We start from the raw sequence: 16,687 nt of genomic DNA, 5'->3' as shown, positions 1-16,687 counted from the left end.
AATAAGTTAGAATGTTGAATTATGTTTTATTTGCCCACCTCCACCCACAATTCCACCACGGTTTAACATAAGACATACAATACATAATACAACATACACATACAATAATAATTAACCCGTTGGCTGCCACGCCATACAACCCGTAGGTTGTACTCTCTACTAGGACTCTACGCGCCACGTCTGAAGGATCTATGACCAAGGTGGGACTTGCCATTGCTGACAAGTCCGGGCTGACACGGTGACAGGAGAATCCATCACCGCATCGACAAGGGGGAAGTCCCTATAGTGCATTGCCTTAACAGGCGCCTTGCGACAAGTTTTGGGCTGGTACGACTTTCCGATCCCACGGCATGAAAACCACGAGACCGAACAGCGCACGCAGCCCGTGCAAAGCTAGGGGAGAAAAAAGGCGTGGCAGACAACGGGTTAACTTACACAAACACAAACATATTACCAACAACAAATGATGATCCACGCTGATGTTTTGGAGATACCGGCGATGTTTTGGTGTCCATCTTCTCGACGTCTCTTCTGCATAACCTGATTAAAGAGAAAAACATTCTTATTTAGTGACATGCCAATAAAAGTTACATAATACAGATAGAAACAATAATAAGGTTTTTTAGCTCAAAGATTTAAATATGCAATTTTTTAAAGTTTAAATCAAGCTTGCAATGTTTAGAACAGTAAACAGAACAAAGCTCACTTGCTAGTCTTTTTTTTAAATTCCGGAAGTATACCGGAAGTAACCACATCGCCTCAACCATTGAGCTGTCGTCAAATTAAACCACATATTCGTGATCTCCATGAAATTTGGGGTCGATTAGATGTGATTTAAACGAAATCCAAAATTTGGCAAAAATCGAGAATTTTCCTGAACTATAAGTTCAGGAAAATTTTCGAAACCGGAAGTATGCGTACGTAAAAAACAGAACATGAACTTTACCACAAATTTTACGAGGATCACGAATATGTGGTTCTTTTGTGCGTCAGATGAATATTTACTAAACTACTAACAGAAATGAGAAAACCGGAAGTAGAAAAAAAATCAAATATCGAAAATCTAACAAGTGAGCTTTGTTGGGGGAATCGTTATCGTTAGTTATCACTAAATATTTCAACAAAATAACTGCCAATAAATGTTTAAAGAGATGTGCAAAGTTACTGAAACTGACTGTTTTGACAGCTGCAAAATTTCAAAAAGCCATCTAGCGTTAGAAAAAAGAAACATCCAAGTAAAACTTTGTTTGCGCGCAAGAAGGGCCTGATTTTGGAATTATTACACAGACACAGAGTTTAACGCAACTAGATTATTAGTAGATAATCTACGAAAGTAAGTCAATTGTCGGGTACCTGGCCATAATCCCGTGGTGAGTAACTGCAGGTGTGTAACAGCAACTGCTGAAGTTATCCAGCTTCGCCAGTGAAGCAAGAAAAGTTTTTTTTGCAGCATAAGAAGCACTGAAGCAGTGAAGCTGGATGAGCGTACGTCTTGAAGATAAGGATGGAGCATTATGGAAGTCCCTCTTCTGTCATGGACAAAATTCAGCATTAGCTCGAGGATGTCCGTGGGGCGTGGGGATCTTGCCTGCTCTGTATAAAAAAGTGTTACATTAATGAAAATATAAAAATTAAGAAAGCACATTAATCTTTACCTTTTCTAAGAAGCACATCAAAGAAATGTTCATGATGAAAAAACGTAAAAATGGATTCACAGCAACCAACAGCATTACTCCGCATGTTGAGATAAATTTCCTAATGCTAAAGAAAGTGTCATGAAGTATTGTAAATTAGCTTGGTGATAGGTGGTATTGATGCTTACCTTTGTCATTTGGGTGATGAATTTAGTAAGGCATTTGACTTTCATCAAGCAGATCTGGTACATGTGCCTACACATGACAGGTTATTCACTTCACACACTTCATGTCTCTGAAACTGTAAGTGGGAATGGGACAAGGAAATTCTCAACATTATTTACAAATTGACATAGATTTACTTATGAGAAATAAAACTGTACCTATCTCTTAGCTGGGTTGCCTTCTGAACAGAGTAAACACATCCATAACCACAAACATGCTGTTGCAGGGTACACCACCACAATTGCGAGATTCAGAAAAGATCCTATGGTTCATGGGCAAGGATACCTATGTTATAAGAAAATCTAAATTGTTATGGTCTGGTAGCAGTCACGGGGAAATAACTTATCTCGGCACAATTGTATTCACTACATGTGTGCTCCAACAATGAGTTTTAGGCTTTTGACAGCCTGATGGGCCTATAATGGATGGAAAGTGACTGAGCGCTAAGTCAACTTGTTGGAATGACTGACAGTATGCATCTAGAATTTGAAGAAATAAGTTGGTACAGTATAAAAATAAGGTAACTAGGTAAGATAAACCTACACAAGATTCGAAGTTCAATTTGGTATATGAAATCACAGGAAGATAAGTATAATTTAGCTACAATTTGTTTCGCCCTTTTGGCCTCGTTTCACGACGTAACAACAACAAAGGCAACACTGGCGACATCTAGTAATGAGTTTTGAATCCAGGACTTCAGTCTAACAACTTTACAAGTTTCGAACGAATTTTTAAAATATTTTGCTTGGCTCAAATAGTTGTCTTTGTTATAAATTTGCTTTGTTATATGTCGAGTTATATTTCCCTCTGTGTTTCTAGTTTCGTTGTTTTTGCCGGTTTTTACGAACTAAATTCAACCTCAATTTGATATGTAACAATATGAGAGGATTACAGAGTGCATAATTAATATTTATAAAAGTCTACTCTGTATTCCTCAAAATTCCGAAAAAATAATTCCATTTTTCAACATGTTATTTACAGATTACTAAGCATAAGTTGTACTCACTAGTCAAAACTCTGCTATTCTCTGTCGAGTGGCGTTATCAATCTATCGCGCTCGGGTGTAACCGTGTAAGCTATTATTAATAAATGTTAAACACAATATTGACGTCAATAGTAACAGCTGTAACTCAAATAACTAACTGGGAAAGTGAACTAATGTTTGTTGTATATTGGGACAGAAAGATTATGACCAAATGAAAAATTTGACTGCTGAGAGTATCTATTTTCTAATCAGTGTGTGTGGATAAGTTGATTAATGTGGTAATAAAAATTCGGAATGATCACAACGCTCGGAAATTAGTCGGATTATAAGGTGGATTAATAACCATCGCAGTCTCCATTGGCGAAAATGCATGCCTCTTTTGACGTATCGGGATAACGACACAGATAGTGATTGGGGTTCTGGCAACCAACTTGATGACCTTTGCATATGAAGGCATATCCGACATAACGGCACTGACAAGCCGTGCCTTGACTTGCTGGCCTCACCATATAGCAGCCGCTGACCTTGTTACCGTTGTGACCCTCGTAAACGCGTTTGTAATCGCACTCACAGGCCAATGTTGTTTCAAGTAAGACTGCTACGACGAATACCGAAATCAATACTTTAATCTGCAGAGGAATAAAATACATCCCAATTACAAAATTAGTTGGAAAAAAAGAACTTCAAATGCTGACATACCATTTTCTCCATTCTACAATCGTAAAGAAATAATCGAAAAAATTTAATTTTCTGGAATGAATAAAGACATATTAAAAAATGATATTACTTTAAAAAATAGGTTCACTTACGGTGCTTCAGTGTTCAGTATTAGGAGGGCGTACTGGTGCAATTGTCGAAGTGTCTAACTGAAACGGCAACGTGATCCTTTAATACGTGTGCACACTCCTTAGATGTATCCCATTGGCAATCGATAGCCTTCAAAGGATGTGGTCTGTGGAGTACTTTCTGGTTAAATATTTCCGTTTCTATTGGGGAAAATGTTGTAATAAGATGTCGACCACACGTGAGGTAGATTTCAATTAATTTATAAACAGAAATATTTTAACCGCTGATTAATTGTGGGTTCTGCCGTATACAAACCACCGTATTTCATTTCAATTCCAGTGAGAAAGAGCTATTACAGCTTCCACCTATTGTCAAACTGGTTTCGTACAATGCCTCTTTTATTTTTAATTTAAAAAAAAATCTGGAATGATTCTTTTTGGTTTTGAATGCTGATGATTAAAGAAATCTGTGGTTTGCTGAAAGAATTTCTGATCGCACTGTGAATTCAACTTTAAATAACGCATTGAAGGGCAATATAGGAAGTGGTATGGTGCTGAACTTACACTAAATTTGACAACCGAATTCTCCGTCCATAGCCACTTCTCCCGAGAATAAATGGAGTCGCAAAAATTTTTATATTCACTGTAAGATACAGGTATAATTTGTGCCTACCTTGTTTGGGTTGCTATGATGTGGCAATGGCAGCGGAGTAACTGAATGAACAAACATTATTTGCTAGACAGACAGACTAGAAGTTCGGCAGAGCAACTTGAAGGCTCGCTTGAAGGATGCAATTTTATAGCCTGTTCAGGCAGGCGTGTAGCTCCTGGACGAAATACGCGAGCTGATCCAGGTCATCCGAGATCAGGAACCGAGATCTTCTTCAGCCGAAACGAATGATTCGATCAAACTCGACGGCACTTTATCGAATTCCAAATCTATTCATTTTCACAGTAGCAACAAAATTAAAAATTCAATTTAAAGTTCCCAAGGGTAGGAATTGTATGCACCAGAATAACCACTTCCACGGAATAACCACAAGTTGTCGGTTGCAACGCAATTTGTTCAACTAGATTGACTGGAAACGAACTAGGACCACTCTGATAAAACACTCTTTATTTCCTGTAAAACCCAACAAAATCGAATAAATTTAAGCCACAAATAATTCGTATGGAATTTTAGTATATTACCCGGTAGGATATCTTCGGCAAGAAAAAAAGTACCCTTGTTTCGGTCCATTGCGGTGATGTTCAAGTCCGATGCGATGCAAACGGCCAAACAAATAATCGGCGGCACTTAGCGGGCAAATAAGTTGACGGCAGTTGCAGTTGACCTGGAGAACACTTTTAAGGATCGGGCCGCTGTTGCTGCTACCGGTTGTCGTTCCTGCAACAAGGACATTAGATTAACGATAACTAATATGGGCGGGCAACCGACGAAATTTTACACCAAATTTTACACCTCCTATATAATTTTTTCTCTACTGTTATTAACAAGCATAAAGTTATCATGAAATTAGAAATTTTTGGTATTGGTTTATCTTTTTCTTGGTTTACCTCAAAGACCGACATCAGTGCCATGATAAATTGGATTAATTCGTGAGTCGTCGTCGTTTCTGTTTTTGACTGGTGATCGTTGGTACTTTCGCCGAAGTGGTTTTTTTTTAACTTCGTAAACGACTTAGTCTATCAAAGTAATGCTGGTCATCGTGCCGGTTGTAGAAAGGCGACGTGGTATACCAGCACTGGTGGTTTTTTACATTAATTAAAACTTAAATGTTCTTGTAATATTGAAAGCTTTTCGTAAATAGGCTAACTTAATTCGGTTTCAACATCTGTGCAAAAAAGTTCCATTTTTGCAATCTGAACTCCCAGTGATTGAAAGCCTAATTGCTGTCTCATTGACTTTTAGTTTGTTATTCAGTTGCAGGATGGGTAAATCTGAAATGGAGTTCAGACCTATAGGCCTAAACAAAGGGAGTTTTAGTTCCACAGTAAGGTAATGATAATGAAATGTTAACAAAGAAAAATGCAGTAAAATAGTGACCTCTCAAGATTGAATGTCCTTAATTAGCATCAAATTGTTTCGCCCATTTAGCCTCGTTTACGATGTAAAAACAACAAGGGCGACACTAGCGACATCTGGTAATGAGTTTTGAAGTTGGTTGCACAGTCGAAGCTCAAATTATCGGAGTTCTATTGTCGCATGGGGAGTTCTACTGTCGAGCACTGGAGTTCTATTGTCGGGTATTTTTAAAATAAAATATTGGGTTTTTATTTTCGGTAGAGTTCTATTGTCGGGTTTTTAAAAAATAATATTGCAACCAACTTAGGATTCCAAACTCATTACTAGATGTCGCTAGTGTCGCCATTGTTGTTTTTACATGATGGCAAAATGGGCGAAACAATGGATGCTAATTAATACTCCTTTGAAGGAATTATATTCCTTTGATTTCATATACCAAATTGAACTTCTTATCATATGTAGGTTTATCTTGACCTCATTTTCTTATTTTTATATTGTACTAACTTATTTCTTCAAATTTTAGATGCTTACTGTCAGTCATTCCAAAAAGTTGACTTAGCGCTCAGTTTTTTTTCCTCCAATAGACCCATCATGTTGTCAAAAGCCTAAAACTCATGTTTGAAGCTCACATATCGTGGAATACAAATGTGTGGAGACAAGGTATTTCTCGATTACTGCTAACACACCAACCACGTCAAATGCCTTACTAAATTCAGCACCATTCACCCACATGATAAAGGTAAGCATCAATATAACCTATCACCACGCTACTGCAATACTTCATGACACTTTCTTTGGCATCAGGAAATTTACCTCAACTTAAGGAGTAAGGCTGTTGGTTGCTGTGATTTCCATTTTTGCGGTTTTTCATCATGAAAATCTTCAGTGTGCTTCTTAGTATAGGTAAAGATTGAAATGCTTTATTAACTGTTATATTTTCAATTCATTAATGCAATACATTTTTTTACAGAGCATGTAATAGATCCTTAAGCCAATGCTGACCTTTGTCCATGAAGGAAGAGGGACATCCAGCAACGTTCTGCCCCTACCTTATCTTCCCGACGTACGCTTATCTAGCTTCACTGCTTTTGCTGCTACAACTTGTCTTACTTCACCGACGAGTTGGAACACTTCAGTGGTCGCTACCTCCTTTGCTGTTACACACCTGCAGTTACTCACCACGGGATTATGCCCAGGTACCCAACAATTGACTTACTTTCGTAGGTTATCTACCAATAGGTTCTAGTTGCGTTAAACTCTGTGTCTGTGTAATAATTCCAAAATCAGGCCCTTCTTGCGCGCAAACAAAGTTTTACTTGGATGTTTCTTTTTTCTAACGCTAGATGGCTTTTTGAAATTTTGCAGCTGTCAAAACAGTCAGTTTCAGTAACTTTGCACATCTCTTTAAACATTTATTGGCAGTTATTTTGTTGAAATATTTAGTGATAACTAACGATAACGATTCCCCCAACAAAGCTCACTTGTTAGATTTTCGATATTTGATTTTTTTTCTACTTCCGGTTTTCTCATTTCTGTTAGTAGTTTAGTAAATATTCATCTGACGCACAAAAGAACCACATATTCGTGATCCTCGTAAAATTTGTGGTAAAGTTCATGTTCTGTTTTTTACGTACGCATACTTCCGGTTTCGAAAATTTTCCTGAACTTATAGTTCAGGAAAATTCTCGATTTTTGCCAAATTTTGGATTTCGTTTAAATCACATCTAATCGACCCCAAATTTCATGGAGATCACGAATATGTGGTTTAATTTGACGACAGCTCAATGGTTGAGGCGATGTGGTTACTTCCGGTATACTTCCGGAATTTAAAAAAAAGACTAGCAAGTGAGCTTTGTTCTGTTTACTGTTCTAAACATTGCAAGCTTGATTTAAACTTTAAAAAATTGCATATTTAAATCTTTGAGCTAAAAAACCTTATTATTGTTTCTATCTGTATTATGTAACTTTTATTGGCATGTCACTAAATAAGAATGTTTTTCTCTTTAATCAGGTTATGCAGAAGAGACGTCGAGAAGATGGACACCAAAACATCGCCGGTATCTCCAAAACATCAGCGTGGATCATCATTTGTTGTTGGTAATATGTTTGTGTTTGTGTAAGTTAACCCGTTGTCTGCCACGCCTTTTTTCTCCCCTAGCTTTGCACGGGCTGCGTGCGCTGTTCGGTCTCGTGGTTTTCATGCCGTGGGATCGGAAAGTCGTACCAGCCCAAAACTTGTCGCAAGGCGCCTGTTAAGGCAATGCACTATAGGGACTTCCCCCTTGTCGATGCGGTGATGGATTCTCCTGTCACCGTGTCAGCCCGGACTTGTCAGCAATGGCAAGTCCCACCTTGGTCATAGATCCTTCAGACGTGGCGCGTAGAGTCCTAGTAGAGAGTACAACCTACGGGTTGTATGGCGTGGCAGCCAACGGGTTAATTATTATTGTATGTGTATGTTGTATTATGTATTGTATGTCTTATGTTAAACCGTGGTGGAATTGTGGGTGGAGGTGGGCAAATAAAACATAATTCAACATTCTAACTTATTTGTTTTTCTATGAATTAAAAAGTATTTTCATTAACTCCAAACACAATACTTTACTTTTATACCAAGTGTTCTCCAATACAGCGCATTTTTCTCTTCATCCCAGACTATCTATCCTTTTCCCTCTAAACAGCCTTGTTACCAATATTAAAGAACATCAGTTCATCGAACAGTCCATATCACAGCCAACTGCTTCTGAGAAGACCGGGAACTAGGAACAGCCAGATTGCTCAAAAAAGATTGTAGATTCGCCGGTGCTAAATCAGACCATTTGATCACTTACAATTTTACACGACTAGCCAATACAACACCTTCGCCATTTACCGAAACTAACCAATGCAAGTTAAGTAACCACATAAATAATTTATTTTTTGAAAAATCTGAAAGAGGAACCAATCCAAACCGAATGACTAGTGAATGGATAGACAAGGCAGATAAATCGGAGATATTTTGTAACGAATATGAACATGCGAATAAAATTGAAAACTGCGTCACCTCGTGAATTAAAGCAAGGCTGCTACGGTTAATAATACTTCTTTGGGGCTTCAGTGTAGTAGGTTGGAGCAGCATATGTTGTAGTGTAGTATTTCGGCGCCTCAGTTTGGTAGCTCGGAGCCGAGTAATACTTCGGAGCTTCAGTGTAGTAAGTCGGGGCAGCGTAGGTAGTTGTGTAGTACTCGGGAGCCTTAGTGGTGTAGTACTCGGGAGCCTTAGTGGTGTAGTAGGTCGGAGCAGCGTAGGTTGTGGTGTAGTACTCGGGAGCCTTAGTGGTGTAGTAGGTCGGAGCAGCGTAGGTTGTGGTGTAGTACTCGGGAGCCTTAGTGGTGTAGTAGGTCGGAGCAGCGTAGGTTGTGGTGTAGTACTCAGGAGCCTTAGTGGTGTAGTAGGTCGGAGCAGCGTAGGTTGTGGTGTAGTACTCAGGGGCCTTAGTGGTGTAGTACGCCGGAGCAGCGTAGGTTGTGGTGTAGTACTCGGGAGACTTTGGGGTGTAGTAGGTCGGAGCAGCGTAAGTTGTAGCATAGTACTCAGGGGCCTTGGTAGTGTAGTAGACTGGTGCCTTAGTGTAGTAGACTGGTGCCTCGGTGTAGTACGCTGGTGCTGAATAATATTTAGGAGCCTCGGTGTAATAAGTTGGAGCAGCATAGGTAGTTGTGTAATACTCTGCGGCCTTGGTGGTGTAGTAAACTGGCGCTTCGGTGTAGTAGCTTGGGGCTGAGTAATACTTAGGAGCTTCCGTATAGTAGACTGGGGCAGCGTAAGTTGTGGTGTAGTATTCTGGTGCCTTTGTGGTATAATATTGTGACGCTTCGGTGTAGTAGCTCGGAGCGGCGTAAGTTGTGTGCACCGGAGCCTCGGTGTAGTAGCTTGGTGCGGAGTAGTACTTTGGAGCCTCGGTGTAGTAGGTTGGTTCAACATAATAAGAAGGAGCAGCCGCGGCGTAGTAGGGTTGGGCTTCGTAATACTTGGCTGCTTCAGTAGTTGTGTAGCTTGGAGCAGGATAATACTTCGGGGCCTCGGTGTAGTAAGTCGGTGCAGCGTATGTTGTTATGTAGTACTCTGGAGCCTTAGTGGTGTAGTAAACTGGAGCCTCAGTGTAGTAGCTTGGAGCAGCATAGGTAGTGGTGTAGTAATCGGCAACCTTGGTAGTGTAGTAAGTAGGAGCAGCATAAGTTGTAGTGTAGTACTCGGGGGCCTTTGTGGTGTAGTAAACCGGAGCCTCAGTCTGGTAGTAGCTCGGGGCAGAGTAATACTTTGGAGCCTCGGTGTAGTAAGCTGGTGCATCATACGTAGTCGTGTAGTACTCCGGCGCCTTGGTGGTGTAGTACTTAGGGGCCTCGGTATAGTAGGTTGGTGGTGAGTAGTAAGACGGCAGTGTTGTGCTTTGGTATCCGCCATACCCAGGAGACATCGGTACACCAGTGGTCGACCCAGCCATCAACGATACGACACCCAACAGTAGCACGACGCCATAATTAACTAATTAGTAAAACAATTCAAACATTAGCATTCAACAATAACTGGCTAATAAGTAATAACATATATTTAACATAATAGAAATTGATACAAAAATTGACATACAAAAACAGAATATTTACCCATGATTGCCAACTGATAATACGATGCAAATTGCAGCTGGTGACAAGTGCGCGATGAAGATGTTGCCGTGTCTGAGACGCTCACTCGACTGATCACTGTTACTTTTGCTCTCTCCTTTTATACGACTTTTTCTCACCCTACCTACCTCTTAAGCCTTGCGGCTATTGTACCTGCTTGATAATGGTGCAAACGCGTCCCGTTCTCAGTTTCTCACCCAACCTCTACACCACCGCATTGACAGTTTTACGTAATGTTCCCTATGACCTTCAACCAAATTAATAGGAAATTATACCGGTTGATTATTTTAGTCAAATATACAGATCAATGGTTTCATATCATTATTTTGTTTAATTGTTGATTGAGTAATAGTAAAAAACCATACTCTATTCTCGTTCCACGTGAAAATGATTCTGATCATATATTAATTCCAAATAATCACCATTTATTTCAAGGTCGTCTTTATGACAAGGTCGTCTAGAACTACTATTACTGTCAGGTAGTAAAGGGGAAAGCAGAGAAAAGGAAAAGGGAATATCAGCTAACTTATAATATGACCTAATATGAACTAACCGAATATGACCTAACTTTATCGTAGGCTTTGTATTGGGATTTTCAAATATTATTTAAAAGACTTCACTTACCAAATAAATGATATGTTGCGAGAATGCTGCTTTCGTTAAAAATTGTAGCTATTACTGCATCTCAATATTCTCGCACAATTGTTGAGAACAGGTTGAGACGCTCGCTCAGCCCCTTTCTCAACTGTTGAGTGTTGACTGTTGAGACGATACTGGCTTTCCCGTGAACTCAAATAGCTTTAAATGCGAAAAAGGTTTTCGAGTTCTTTATCCATGAAGGTATAACTTCGGTTAAGTGAGAGAGGTTTCCTAGCAAATGACTATGGAAAATAGCTAAAGGATATTTGTTGAATATAGTTAACACGTACAAGGGATTAGCCTTCAATAAGGGCAATATAATTATTGTATTGAACATACCGTCTCTTGTTGTTCAGAGGGTCTCTTTGTGCCGTCTCGATACAGCGAGGGCAAGATACTCTTGTTGCTCGAATACAATATGACCTGATTACAATAGTAGTAATGTCAAACACTACTTGAGTACATTAGCATACATATAGATAAAGAATTGAACTTACGGATTGGAATAATATCCAAGATGAGAAAATATGAGGGAGAGTAAAACGAGACGAAAGACTTTCAACATAAGACGGGGAGAGAGAGAGAAAATATAAGAAACGTTTCTTGATGTGAGACACACAGAGAAAAAGATGCAGGGTCGATGACGACGCTAGAGACGAACAGATGACGTTTGTGTCGTCAAGGGGAGATGGGAAAACAAAAGACGATCGGGATGCGTAGACATGGTTTTGATGTTTGAATTCTAACAATATTTTTAAAAGTTCCATCGTTCGTTCTGATTTGTTCATTTGCCTCCCCTATAACGGACTGGGCTATCGGATTTGTTTGAATTTTACTTGCATTCTCGATTGCTAAGCTTTTGAATTAAACGTATTTAGTATCATAAAGTCATGCCAATTATTGTCGATTAGTAATCACGCAATTCTCTTCTATGAATAATATGTTGCATGTATTTTTCAAAAAAAAATTTTAATAAAGATAGTTACAACTTTTTTTTTACTTGTGGAGCTTCTGGGGTAAGAGCCTGACGAGCCGCTTCCGACATAAAAGCGAAAACTCGATTGTAAGATACTCCGCGCTTTTGTTGTTGTATTGGATGTGACTGTTGTTGCTTTGGTGCATGGTGCGGCATAGGGGCAGCCACCACAGATTGACGAGGTCTGAAATTTTCGAATTAAAAATGATCAATTATAGCAAAATAAACACCACAAAAACACATTTACCGTTGGACAGTTGGAGTAGGAAAGGAAGACAGAGGATTCATCGGAGTGACGTTGCTGGAGAGAGACGCTCGGGCAACAGGAGCCGGGGTTGACGACGAGTAAAAATAGGATGGTGTTTCAAAATTTAAAAACTGTTGGGATCCTCTGGATGGATACGGCTGGTGCTGTTGGGTTGGCATGTAGCGTTGGCGCATTGGGCCAGGACGTTCTGGGGGATTCACCGGAATTCCTGGAACTTTCGGCTGCCATGGAATAGAATTGCGGTCATCGGAAACTCTGTCGCTCAACGTTGGAGTTGGAGCAATTCTCTTGTTTGGGTCTGCTGGCATTTTCTTAAGGTTTTGATATAAATCTTGTGACCTAAGAGAAAGCAACACAATTGTCAATTGGACAAAACATTATTTTCAACCTCTAAATCAAGAACCTCCGTTCTTTAGCCATGGCATTCTCCACTTCTCGTAGTTTTGACTCAATTGTGATAACTTCCTGGTCCTTAGCGCGAATTTCTGATGTCAGTTTTTGCACAGTACTGCAACGAAAATAGTATCATTAATAGTGAGACACAGTTGAGGTTTGGATTTTTTTAATGATTTTTTGCTTGCCCTTGTAGGTCTGAGATGGTTTTCTGAAATTGAGATGCCTGAGCACATTGAGCAGCCATTTGTTTTTGCTGAAAATGAGAATAATAGGTTAGATTTTTTTTAAATAATTATCTGCAATTAGTAAAATGTCACTTGTTCAGCATGGCGTTTAAAAAGTCGATCCCGATGGCCACGTTGGAAATCATAGACTTTAAGGTATCTTTTAAGGATATCTAAAGGATCGCGGAAAAAGTCTTCGACGTCTGAAGGTAGTGATCCATCTAATGGAACTGCATTGTAATTCTGACTTCTGCACGGCTTGCAATCTCTGTTTACGCCTAGTTTTCAATCACAAACAATAAACATTTAGGGTCACAAACCAGACTTTATTAATGTAAAAGAATGTATATGAATTCACATGAGTTGGATGAATTGCATTCAGAGCACTGTATTCGGGCGCACGACGTGAGGACGAACAAGGTTTTAGGGCTTGTATATGGTTGTTTGTAACAGTCATTGCAATGAATCCAATCCATATTCAATATTTTTAAGTGTCAGGCTTAAGTCAATGTTATCTGATGAACAAAGTAATACAAATCAACCATAAAAACTTTGTTGACAGTCTTTTTTTAAATTAAAAACACTGAAAGTTCTAAGATTTTTAGCCCTTTTTCGCTTTTTCTAAGATTCTAACCTTTGAACGACTAGCAGAACAACTGCAGCACAACAAAAAGCCAGATTGCTTTCACAATTTTTTTTAGAATGAAATCAATAATTTTTAAGTAGCTATATTAAAAATACGTCAGATTTAATTTAATTTAAAAAAATATCTTCTAGAATATAAAAAATCCCCATTTTCAAATAGGCACCGATAACCATGTAAACAGTTTCAAGATAAGCACATAGATGGACAGTTTGACAACGAAATGCGCTTGGATTGATGCAAGCAGACGATGTTCTCTGTCTGAAAACACACGTGTTTGAAATTTGGAACAGTTTGTTCTTCGTTGATTCTTCTCTGTGTTTGAAGTTAATTTGAGACGTAAATACTTTAATCATGGCGGAATTTGTGGATTTAAGACTTGAGGAAATGCTCCCAGAGCTGGAGCAGATGCAGAGAGTGGAATTATTCAACGATCAAGAAATTAAGTATGACAGAAAGAAGTTTGTGATTATTACGTGTTGATGCTAATTCCTAAAACCATTTTAATTTTAGAGCGATAGTGAAAAAGCGTCGAGATTTTGAATATAAGCTCCAGAAACATACTAAAATGAAGGAAGATTTTCTCAAATACATACAGTATGAAATCAATTTACTGACACTAGTCAGAATAAGACGAAATGTATGCCAGTATAGTTTAAACAGTAAAGTTGTCACAAGACACTAAAACAATTATGTTTACTTTCAGAAAATTGGTTACCAGTTCAAGAAACCAGAGATTGATTATGCCATTGCCAACAGGATAAACAAAATGTTTATGTACGCTACTGCTCGTTTCCCAACTGATTTGAAAATTTGGTTATCTCACATTGAGTTTTGCAAGCGGATGGTAAATTAGCTTTACACATTTTCATTATATGGAATCAGTATAATTATTATTCTTTTATCCAATAAAGAAATGGAATAGCAGCATAACCAGAATATTTGTCAGGCTGCTTGCCATGAAAAGCAATGACCCCTCACTGTGGATTATGGCTGCCAAATGGGAGTTTGAAGATAATGGCTCTGCTGCAAACGGCCGAGGTTTGCTTTTGAGAGCGTTGAGATTTCATCCTGAAAGCATTCAGTTGTACACGGAGGTAACATGTTCATATACGTTCCCTAATAATAAAATTCTAAATACTTTTGTGACAGGCTTTTCGTCTGGAACTCCTTGAAGCAGACCGACTACGGAAAAGGAGAGAAGTTCTAGGTCTCAGCTGTGAAGCTGATTTGCCAGAGGGTGAAGAAGAGACGAATAGCATTCTTGAGGGACAACTTGCTATCTTGTTTTACAACGACGCCAAGAATGCTGTAAAATCGGCTTCTGACCTTCTGCCTTTCCTTGCCGTGGTCAAAGATTTTGATTTCACTTTTCAACTTCGGCAAACGATCCTCTCGTAAGTTGATTTCCATTTATTACTCTTTCAATTTTTAAGCTTCTACACTTTCATTTTGTAGCGATATGAAAGTCGAACACAGCGAAGACGAAATCACTTGGGATACTGTAGCCAGAAACGCGCTCGAAAAGGTGTCCACTGATAAGGATGTGAAGCTGAAAGATAGGATAGAGTAAGTCAAGTGAAATATCCGTTTATCATCAGTTAAAGATGCTAATTCGTTTTTGTGATTTAGGTTGTGTTGCTCTACTTACGAAGAAGCTATCGAGCGCATTGACACGCCGAAAATGTGGCAACTGTTTGTCGACACGCTCTTTTTCTTGTTCCAGAATGAAATCATCAGACCCAAAATCCGTCAAAGAATTCATCACCTTTGTCATCGTGCGCTCATGAACGAAAAATTGTCAGACGAACAACTCACTGACTGGGTAAAACGGGAAAAAATAATTGTTTATTTAAAATTGACGTAATTTATTCATAATTTTGTGTTGGAATACAGATTGGCATGATGGAGATTGATTCTTTGTCCGGCTACCAATTGAAATCGGTTTTGGCTGAGGCTGTGCGTCAGTTTCCCAAGAATGCCACGCTGTGGGTGAAATCATTGAAGGCGGAGCTCGAACAAAAGGAAGAGGAGCCTCTCTTCCAGATTGACACTGGAGCATCCGACGAATTGCCTCCAGCTGGTGATGATGAAAAATCAGCAGCTGTTTTTGTTGAACTTCCGGCTCTTTTCTGGGAAGCGATCAAAGCCCTAGGATCTACAGCCGATTCGATTCCCGTTTGGGAGACGGCAATCGAACATTACGAAGCCTTGTACAATGATAATACTGAGGCTCTCCAAACAGTCGAAAACCTCTATCAGAAAGCGCTCTCTGTTGAGCCTCCGGTCGGAAATCATTTCAAACCTCTTTATCTCAGCTGGATTGCCACTCAGAAAGGTTTACATCTTCCTACATTTATTATTTTTACGATAATGACTTTAGTGTCAACAATTCTGTTTCTTATTTTTTGACAGGCCGAGACGAAGCCCGAAAATTGTATCAATCCCAGGCAGCGCTTCCACCTCTCGTGCTGGACTTTCACTACAAGATGATTCAGGTGGAGCTCAACGAGTCTCACCCTGACCTGGAATTTCTCCGGCAAGTCTACGAGAAAGCCGCCATGTACTTTGGCCAAAAGAATACAGGTATACATTTTTTTAAACTAAAGTAAAAAATCAAAGACCAAAACTTTTTACACAACATGTAAAACGTTATATTCCAAATGATGGGTTGGGGGGTGGGGGATAGGAAATGGAGTTACAAAGCCATCACATGAGATCCGTTTACATGTCGAATTTCCTTAATCAACTTATTTTTATTTTTTCACACACATTCCAATGAATTTTTTAAAAATTTCTTCTTCTGTTGCCCTTTGAATTGATAGAAATCTGGCTTCGGTTCATCCGATTCGAATTGGAACGCGGCGACCCGACTCGGGTGGGTAACTTGCACCACCGGGCCAAAATGACGCTCGATCGAACGCTCTCGGACGAGTTCCTCGTTCAGTACACGCTGCTCCAACTGCAAGCTTGACTCCGCAGTCAACTCTTAACACAATTGTCGACAAAAAAATTAACTTTTTCTTCTTTGCCTCCACAAACCCAAATCTCCTTCCCTCCCTCTACCCCCTTGTGACAAGTGGAGATAAAAAAAAATCACGACTATGGCTGGATTACAAAATATCGTCTCGACATTGTTGCGTGTCTGTCTAGTAACGAGCATGTTAATTTTTTTCCCTTCTTCCCCTCCTTATTATTTACAGCGAGATTAAATGCGGCACACA

At 39.3% G+C, this 16,687-nt stretch overlaps 3 protein-coding genes and 3 long non-coding RNA genes across 6 annotated transcripts; 2 read left to right on the top strand and 4 right to left on the bottom strand.

Annotated features, from left to right (window-relative positions):
• Nucleotides 1–493: 493 nt before the first annotated feature.
• LOC124326854 lies at nt 494–1,696 on the bottom strand. Its single transcript, XR_006915903.1, has 3 exons — nt 1,656–1,696; nt 1,354–1,593; nt 494–540 (listed from the first exon to the last, which is right to left on the bottom strand). It is a non-coding gene; the product is annotated as an uncharacterized LOC124326854 (long non-coding RNA).
• Nucleotides 1,697–1,733: 37 nt separating this feature from the next.
• LOC124326672 lies at nt 1,734–5,691 on the bottom strand. Its single transcript, XR_006915597.1, has 13 exons — nt 5,677–5,691; nt 5,447–5,596; nt 5,187–5,374; nt 4,821–5,016; nt 4,641–4,752; nt 4,303–4,568; nt 3,912–4,229; nt 3,654–3,830; nt 3,544–3,594; nt 2,403–3,473; nt 2,018–2,338; nt 1,823–1,935; nt 1,734–1,761 (listed from the first exon to the last, which is right to left on the bottom strand). It is a non-coding gene; the product is annotated as an uncharacterized LOC124326672 (long non-coding RNA).
• An 810-nt stretch (nt 5,692–6,501) lies between these two features.
• LOC124326792 lies at nt 6,502–7,715 on the top strand. The gene is made up of 3 exons (XR_006915839.1): nt 6,502–6,558; nt 6,626–6,851; nt 7,667–7,715. It is a non-coding gene; the product is annotated as an uncharacterized LOC124326792 (long non-coding RNA).
• Nucleotides 7,716–8,365: 650 nt separating this feature from the next.
• On the bottom strand, nt 8,366–10,451 carry LOC124327715 (extensin-2-like). Its single transcript, XM_046786713.1, has 3 exons — nt 10,300–10,451; nt 9,175–10,180; nt 8,366–8,414 (listed from the first exon to the last, which is right to left on the bottom strand). Exons 1-3 carry the CDS (start codon nt 10,301–10,303, stop codon nt 8,366–8,368), a joined length of 1,059 nt encoding a protein of 352 aa, XP_046642669.1. The 5' UTR covers nt 10,304–10,451.
• A 1,430-nt stretch (nt 10,452–11,881) lies between these two features.
• Nucleotides 11,882–13,536, bottom strand: LOC124326337 (RING finger protein nenya-like). The gene is made up of 6 exons (XM_046785098.1): nt 13,179–13,536; nt 12,914–13,098; nt 12,782–12,849; nt 12,604–12,708; nt 12,180–12,539; nt 11,882–12,116 (listed from the first exon to the last, which is right to left on the bottom strand). Exons 1-6 carry the CDS (start codon nt 13,294–13,296, stop codon nt 11,939–11,941), a joined length of 1,014 nt encoding a protein of 337 aa, XP_046641054.1. The 5' UTR covers nt 13,297–13,536; the 3' UTR covers nt 11,882–11,938.
• A 147-nt stretch (nt 13,537–13,683) lies between these two features.
• LOC124326107 (U3 small nucleolar RNA-associated protein 6 homolog) lies at nt 13,684–16,597 on the top strand. Its single transcript, XM_046784743.1, has 10 exons — nt 13,684–13,909; nt 13,977–14,103; nt 14,170–14,310; nt 14,378–14,560; nt 14,616–14,860; nt 14,922–15,032; nt 15,096–15,288; nt 15,360–15,801; nt 15,879–16,049; nt 16,289–16,597. Exons 1-10 carry the CDS (start codon nt 13,818–13,820, stop codon nt 16,435–16,437), a joined length of 1,854 nt encoding a protein of 617 aa, XP_046640699.1. The 5' UTR covers nt 13,684–13,817; the 3' UTR covers nt 16,438–16,597.
• The last annotated feature ends 90 nt before the right edge of the window (nt 16,598–16,687 follow it).

Source organism: Daphnia pulicaria, chromosome 2 (genome assembly GCF_021234035.1).
Source record: "Daphnia pulicaria isolate SC F1-1A chromosome 2, SC_F0-13Bv2, whole genome shotgun sequence".
In the NCBI taxonomy this organism is placed as follows: Eukaryota; Metazoa; Arthropoda; class Branchiopoda; order Diplostraca; family Daphniidae; genus Daphnia; species Daphnia pulicaria.
The sequence above is the reverse complement of the archived record's forward strand: the minus strand, read 5'-3'. Positions and strand labels throughout refer to the sequence as shown.

Coding starts and splice junctions, on each gene's coding strand:
- LOC124327715 (XM_046786713.1), bottom strand. Junction 8,415..9,174: donor TACACCCCAAAGTCTCCCGA/GTACTACACCAC, acceptor GGCTGTTCCTAG/TTCCCGGTCTTCTCAGAAGC.
- LOC124326337 (XM_046785098.1), bottom strand. CDS start 13,296: ATGGATTGGATTCATTGCAATGACTGTTACAAACAACCATATACAAGC. Junction 13,099..13,178: donor ATGCAATTCATCCAACTCAT/GTGAATTCATAT, acceptor ATTGAAAACTAG/GCGTAAACAGAGATTGCAAG. Junction 12,850..12,913: donor TTAAACGCCATGCTGAACAA/GTGACATTTTAC, acceptor TCTCATTTTCAG/CAAAAACAAATGGCTGCTCA.
- LOC124326107 (XM_046784743.1), top strand. CDS start 13,818: ATGGCGGAATTTGTGGATTTAAGACTTGAGGAAATGCTCCCAGAGCTG. Junction 13,910..13,976: donor TTCAACGATCAAGAAATTAA/GTATGACAGAAA, acceptor TTTTAATTTTAG/AGCGATAGTGAAAAAGCGTC. Junction 14,561..14,615: donor GCATTCAGTTGTACACGGAG/GTAACATGTTCA, acceptor CTTTTGTGACAG/GCTTTTCGTCTGGAACTCCT.